This window comes from Gadus chalcogrammus, chromosome 9 (genome assembly GCF_026213295.1).
Source record: "Gadus chalcogrammus isolate NIFS_2021 chromosome 9, NIFS_Gcha_1.0, whole genome shotgun sequence".
In the NCBI taxonomy this organism is placed as follows: domain Eukaryota; kingdom Metazoa; phylum Chordata; class Actinopteri; order Gadiformes; family Gadidae; genus Gadus; species Gadus chalcogrammus.
The window spans coordinates 13076924-13084582 of record NC_079420.1 but is presented as its reverse complement, the minus strand read 5'-3'; the positions used below and the strand labels follow the sequence as shown (position 1 = coordinate 13084582).

Sequence of the window (7659 nt, the reverse complement as noted above, 5' to 3'; positions counted from 1 at the left end):
CAAACACTTATTCCACTGAATAAACAGCAGTTGTATAATATTGTTTGACTTACAAACTCCTCCCCCCCCCCACATCTTCCCCATTAAAGAGTTCACCAGCCGCCCTGACATTTGGGGCCGATGCCATGGAGATTAGGCGGTAGTTTGGCGGTGGGTAGCGTAGGGTGAGGTCGCCTGTGGCATGTTCCTCAACGTCTGATCTCATGGGCCTGACTATTGGCTTTTCCCCTCAGACCCCGGCCTTATCTGTTTAGATCACTCCCCCTCTTTCCCTCTCTCGCTCTCTCTCTCTCTCTCTCTCTCTCTCTCTCTCTCTCTCTCTCTCTCGCTCTCTCTCTCTCTCTCTCTTTCTCTCTCTCTCTCTAGCTCTCCAGCTCTGTTCCTCTCTCTTATGGCCATTCTTGTCTGTCTGTCTGTCTGTCTGTCTGTCTGTCCGTCCGTCCGTCCGTCCGTCCGTCCGTCCGTCCGTCCGTCCGTCCGTCCGTCCGTCCGTCCGTCCGTCCGTCTGTATATTATATTATAATTGTGAAATGTAATATTCTGTGGATGTTGTATACATTTTTGTGTTGGTTTTTGTTAGAGTTAGAAAGACAAAAAGGGAAAAACATTTAGTGAGGGAAGTGAGTGACCATAGGCTGAGCTGAAACCAGCCTCAGGCCCGGCCGCAGCCTACTGCCACCATCGATCAGCCACTGACGCTCACTCTCACTGAACTGCAGTTTAATACAATCAAAAGGCAGGGTAGGTTTGATGTTTATAAATGTTTAACTGTGTTTTGATTTGTTGTTATACATCTACATCTATATACGCTAGCAATGAAGCTAAATGGAGAAATTAATTGTATGGGTTTTGTTTTGTGTATTTATTGAGGCCAGAACAATTGCTATTCTTTTCAGAATATGTCCTGAAGACACGATAATCTAATCTTTATCAACCGCATTTGCGCTTCTATATTTTTGCAATCTTGTCGATGATCTCATTTGGTGTTTTGACTGTAGACATGCATTAAAAAGGTCAAGGAAGGAGCTAGAGGTAAAACTTTGTTTCATGGAATATGGTTACCTTTGGCACAAAACAACAACTCTACAAGAACAGCACAAGTGAGATTTGTTCATATAATAAACCATAATTCTAACTTAACCAAACTCCAAATAGTCCACTCTCTCCGTTTCTACTGGGCAGACTTACACTTTCCCATTAGCTGAAACTTTATTCCTGTCCTGCTTTTTGTGGATTGTTCTTCTCCAGCCACGTTGTCTCTAACTCCATTGAGATGGCAAATGCTAGAGAAAGGAAATAGACCAAATATCCTCTAATAAGCAAAACTAGCATTTTTGCTAGCCATGAGCACACAACTACTCCATGCATATCAGATACAACTATTTCCGACCAGTTTGCCTGAAATTTGTTCATAGGATTCAAAAAGTGAATATCGTCTGATATGCATCTGATCATTTGTATGCGACAAACAATCTCCCGTTCCCAGCCTATTTAGACGTCACCTGGTTATCTGACTCCAGCAGAGTGAAGGCTGGTCTCAACCTGAAGGATGATCAAGGTGAGGAATGAAGCTTAAAGCTAGTCTATTTCCACGCTGGAAAACACAGATTATTTCCCAGCTGCCACAGCTTGTGCAGATGCCCCATGAGATCAGCTGTTTGAGAATCCATGATGATAGAGGAAGTGGGTCTTGGTCCATCAATATAAGTTAACATAGGGTCAGCTACAAATGGGGTGCTACTAGGAGTTATTTTGCTAGAACCTCTCTTTACTTAATTGGATCTGAATACACAACACACACGTACAGATACACACAGACACATACACACAAAATCACACACACACACACACACACACACACACACACACACACACACACACACACACACACACACACACACACACACACACACACACACACACAGTCATACCTGCATACACATCATAAATACTCATACGCACATGCACAGTAACGACCACCACACATATTTAAAAGCTAATAGAAATGTCATGTGATAATAACCAGCAGCTGACAGCTAGATTGGGACACCTTAAACTTAAATAGATCCAAGGGGTATTTATCAACCTATTGAGGACATGTGTGTGGGACGGATATATGTTAGAGAGGGACATTTGCAGTGTGTATATGAGTCCATGCATTCAAATTGTATATTTAGATATAATTGGTAGGTACATATGTACACAATTGTGTGTGTGTCAGGTTTGCCGACGGGCTCGCCATATAAATCTCGTATTATGCCGCAGCCACGGTCATAATGCGTGATGGAACAGCGGCCTTTTCAGGGTCTTCCGTCACTCCGTGTGAATGGGGAAGACCACACGATCCTCCTGACGGGAAACGTGTCAGCCCAGCAAGCATGGATGTGTTGCGACACAATCAAAGACTCTGCCACTGGTGACACCATGACATCATTTCAGAGGGTGTGGTTCCAATAATGGTATCACTGCTTGTTTTACCGTATGGGTTACCATGTCGACAGCTATGTGAACTGCCTATGAGAAGTATTTGAGGCCTGAGTGCGATCACTAAACCGTCTTTCAAATGACTCATCGTTTCACAAATGCCATTCAGTAAATGTGTTTTGCCGAATGCATCTATTTATACATTACATAAGACAAAGATGAATTCAGATGTGTGAATGCTTGCTGCGCAACAAACCCAATAGCCTCTGATGCAGCAGTGTTGTTAAATGTTGTTTCACTTCTTGCTAATCAAATATAGCTGTTCTATCAGCTGAATATTAAAGGAATCTGACATTCCTTCTCATTACTGGCCCCTTTGGCTGTAAAGTGAACTGCAGCCTGCTTGAACTTGTGCATTCAGAGTATTGGTGTGCGAAGTCTGTGGGATGAGGCAATAACAATCATATAATGTTAGTTATACTCATAAAGGAAAATAAAATATAAGTATAAGGTATAAAATAAGGCATTCTTGCCATTATCCGCGCAGACGTCACTTCCTTCCCTTTTCCCAGCAAAACCGGCCCAGTTAGAATATAATAGAAATCAGCCCGCATAGGAATCCTTCTACACAACGAAGAGAGACATCACAAGCTGTCACCTTTTGCGTGCAAAAGGTGAGAGGTGTGTTTCTTGTAGATACACAGGCACCTACATGACTCTCACACAACATTTGTCCGCCTGTGTTGACTCTGACGTGAAGGAATCTGCCAGTATGTACACTGTAAGCAGTGACAACAGCCACCCGCGTTTGTTTGTCTTTTTAATTTAAGTTTTTACTCATGTTATTGAAAATCATGACACTCCATTTACCCAAGAGTTTTATCTTTACTGAGCTCAATTCTTCCTTCTCTTTCTTTGTTTTCTCTCTCTTGCTTTCCTCTTCATTTAAATATTTAGCTTCCGTTGTCATGTTGTCTTATTTTCGCTGAGCGTAGTTATTTTAAATTGATCTCTCTTCCTCTCCCTTATGGCCAGTCTCTCTCTCTCTCTCCCTCTCTCTCTCTCTCTCTCTCTCTCTCTCTCTCTCTCTCTCTCTCTCTCTCTCTCTCCCTCTCTCCCTCTCTCCCTCTCCCCCGCTCTCCCCAGTCTGTGTCTCTGTGTCTCAGCCTTTATTTTTGGGATCTGACAGTGATCGGCTGATAGCCAGTGTAGGAGGAGTCTCTCCTGATGGTGGGGGTGGAGAGGGAGGAGCCTAATGGAACACAGTGAGCAGAGCAGGGCTGTCTCTAACGTCTATAAAAGAGCGTATTACTGCCACTGTGAGTAGCATTAGTTCTAGCACGCGGTACCAAGCTCAAGAAAGAGAGCAGGAGACCGAAGAGACAGAGTTGAAACCAAGCTCAATTTTGTTTTCTTAATTTACTCATTGGCTGTGGTTTTCCCTGGACACTGGACATTTGGCCTGACTTTTCAAGTGAAGGATTATCATTTTCCTGAAAGAGGAAGAGCTGAAGAGCTGAAGAGATTTTTATACTTCAGCAGTGGTATTGAGAACTTTAGGTTTTTAAAAAGAAGAAACCCATTCAATGGCTGCTGTGCGTCCGAGGCCCATGGAAGCCTCTGGCTGCCACCTCCTGCCGGCCCACCTCCTGCCGGCCCAGCTCCTGCCTGCCCACCTCCTGCCGGCCCAGCTCCTGCCTGCCCACCTCCTGCCGGCCCACCTCCTGCCAGCCCACCTCCTGGCCTCGGCCAACGAGGAGTTCCCCCAGCAGCTGCCGGTCCCCAAGGGCCCCGCCAGGTGCAAGAGCCGCTCCCGCCGGCCCCGGGAGGCCCGCTTCAAGACGCAGCCCGTCACGTTCGCGGAGATAGCGGAGGTGGAGGAGGAGGGCTCCTCGCCCCTGGAAGAGGAGAGGGCTCGCCGCTCCTTCCTGCAGTCTTTGGAGAACCTGAGACGGAGCACCCAAACTCTGCACTGTCCGCCAGCCAGCTGCCACCACCACCACCACCACCACCACCACAGCAGCACCACCACCAGCACATCCCCACAGGGCAGCCTGGACTCCGGTGACTCAGACTCCGCTCAGTGATTGGACTGCTGAGGGGTGAAGGACATTCCACTACTGGTGGTCCCCCTTGCTGTACCTGACAACGCTTCAGATAGAGGCCAGCTGAACCCAACAGGACTGTTATGTCCAAGTGTGGCTGCAGCAATCTTTGTTAAAAGTGGAATCGTGCTTATGCGGCTAGATTAGTGCTAACACATTGATGTATGTCTCTTAATGCTGCAGAATCGTAAACTGAACCAGCTCCGCTGGTTTGGCTATGCTGAGACTGCTGTAAACGTATGCTAAGTTTCAATTAGCACGGCGACATGATGCTTGAAAACTCTTCTAATATATTCCTATTTTTCTACTGTGGATCACTGCAAAATGTATACAGATGGGGCAAGTGGTATGGATTGTGTTTCTCAAAAGTAAACATTGTTTTCTTTCTCCGAAGCATATATTCTCAGTGACTGCTCATCCCAATATTAAGCTCTGCCAAGCACTCAATTCAAACTGTTTCACAAAAGGCCAAGTTACTGTAACAACCTATTAAGCCAAAGGAGGCAACATCTTCACAACACAGTAACTTTAAATGACCTACGCGTTCGCATGCATAGCCTAAAAACAATGACAGCTATAGGCAAACGTGAGGCATGTAAAAATAGACAGGTTCCACAAACAAAGCGGCAATCCGCTACAAGTTAACACACTGGCATAGCGAACGCGAACAGCAGCAAACTTGCCAGATCCGCAAGCATGACCAAAAGTACTCCCATGCATCCAGGTGAAACTATTGGTTTCCGCCGTTAATTCCCAATGGAAAGGTGTCAGCTGGTGTCCTGATTACCTACCCAAAGAAGCTAACTGTCTAGCTCTTCTGAGGCGTGCCGGCCTTGGGGCGACTGGCTACAGTGCTGAACTCGATACAGTATGTTGGTAAACTGTACGAACACAGTACATTACTTACTTCTACTAAAATGGAGCTATCTATGTCTTTCTTCTGCCTCTATTTATAAGCAAACACCTTCTCAAAACATAATTATTTTCAAATGTTTATTGTGGAACCATTTGATTGTTCTTTTATTATAATTCCCAATTTCAAACATAGCCTTCACACTTTTCACTTACATTATTCATATATTTTTATTAAGTGGCAATGTCATAGTTTGTATCTTATAATAAACAATTAAAAGTACACTTGAGTTACACGTTTATAATTTGTAATTCACTGTTGAAAAATCACGTTGCGCAACAAAGTGTGCAATATATTGTTCAAGACAAGTGTGACCTTTACTTTGACATGATACACTCTCACAGCATCTCGGATTCACAGTTAGCATTCCAAGTGCACGTGTCCTGATAGACGCTTCCAAACAACAGGTTGCTGGGCCATCCCAGGAATAGGACACAAGTAAACATTGAAGTACATACATAAACCAGATACAGACGCACAGATTGGAGTGTAAAGTGATGCCGACAGCATCACATCTAAGCAAAACATCCGCTCATTCTACCCGGCACTGAGATGGAGCAATAAACTTCAAGCCTTCCTGCGTTGTGACGCACTTCGATAAAACCGGACTGCAATGGTGGATGCAGTCCAACAGACCCCCCTCCTACACACACACACACACACACACACACACACACACACACACACACACACACACACACACACACACACACACACACACACACACACACACACACACACACACTGACACGATCCTCTTCTTCAAATCTAGTCATCTAATAACAAGTTAAAAGTTAGGTAGGATTTGCAGATTTACAGAGAGAGAGAGAGAGAGAGAGAGAGAGAGAGAGAGAGAGAGAGAGAGAGAGAGAGAGAGTCAGTGTAATCTGTGCAGTCTTTCTTGTAGGAATATGTGTGGATCTCTCAATACAAAACTGTGTATTACAAGATTGTGCAATTCAGTCAACAAATGTTGCGCAAACATTACTTCTACGGAGGGAACAAACATGGCTTTGCACATCCTGTATACTAGCCATTTGAAATTAAGGCACAAATGGCCACAACACACAAGAAATGGCTTAGCATTTTTATTGTTCCTTTCTTTTTTCTTTCTCCTAAAGTAATGCTTATTCTCATCCAATTTCTTTCATTCTGTCTCCCTATCACTCACTCACACACAGATACACACACACACACACACACACACACACACACACACACACACACACACACACACACACACACACACACACACACACACACACACACACACACACACACACACACACACACACACACACACAGGCAGACACACACACACACAAACTCACACTCACATGTTCTTGTTGATTTCTGTTTTCTCAACCCACATTTTCTACTGTTGCCATAGCGATAGTGTAGCGATAGACTGAAATGTGATTTTTGCCTGATGCTAGCTAAAATATCTTTGCCTAGATGATTGCATAATCAGTCACACATGCGATGACTCAAACTTTTTATGTATAGATATAAAAAGCATAAAAACCTGCCGCGATTATATATATATGTTTAAAGCACATCACAAATTAAGTAATCGGGTTAGAATGTAAAATCACATATGCTTGAAAGAGAAGGGTCTTTGAAGTTGGTTCTGTATTCTTCCACAAAAAAGTGTGTATTTTGTACATACCATGCACGAAGCACTGTGTACATCTTGTGTATATAGGGGAATTTTCCCATCGGGGGGAGAAACAACAAAGTAAAGTACGGCGGTGGAGGGTCTGGGAGGGGCCGTTGCAGAGGTCATCCATGGCAGGACACGCCAGGTTAAGTTGCAATACACTGTAGAGGGAGTGGACATGCTAGGATACAAGAGAAGCTAAAGGGATCCTCACAACAAAGAAATTAGGAGTGCTCATTTCTTTAGTGCTATAGAGCTGTGTAATATAAAATACCAATTTAAATATATATAAAAATGCTCTCAACTAATGTTTTGAAAATGAAAATGCCACATGACTATTCTCAAGGAAAATATCTCTCGATCTGTTGAAGTCTCTCTACCCTCTAACTGTGTATATATCTTTACACAAATCTCTCTCTCTCTCTCTCTCTCTCTCTCTCTCTCTCTCTCTCTCTCTCTCTCTCTCTCTCCCTCTCTCTATCTCTTTATTCTTTTTATGTTGTTTGCGTAGTATATGTTTTGTAGCATCCTCTTTAAGACAGACTTGGCTCCTCCCC

The 7659-nt window shown here is 44.0% G+C and overlaps 1 protein-coding gene across 1 annotated transcript; it reads left to right on the top strand.

The window, feature by feature from the left end:
- Window positions 1-3687: 3687 nt before the first annotated feature.
- Window positions 3688-6021, top strand: c9h11orf96 (chromosome 9 C11orf96 homolog). The gene has a single exon (XM_056599660.1). The coding sequence runs from the start codon at window positions 4011-4013 to the stop codon at window positions 4509-4511; it is 501 nt and encodes a 166-aa protein (XP_056455635.1). The 5' UTR covers window positions 3688-4010; the 3' UTR covers window positions 4512-6021.
- The last annotated feature ends 1638 nt before the right edge of the window (window positions 6022-7659 follow it).

Excerpts from the sequence above, each read along its gene's own strand:
- c9h11orf96 (XM_056599660.1), top strand. The coding sequence starts at position 4,011 with ATGGCTGCTGTGCGTCCGAGGCCCATGGAAGCCTCTGGCTGCCACCTC.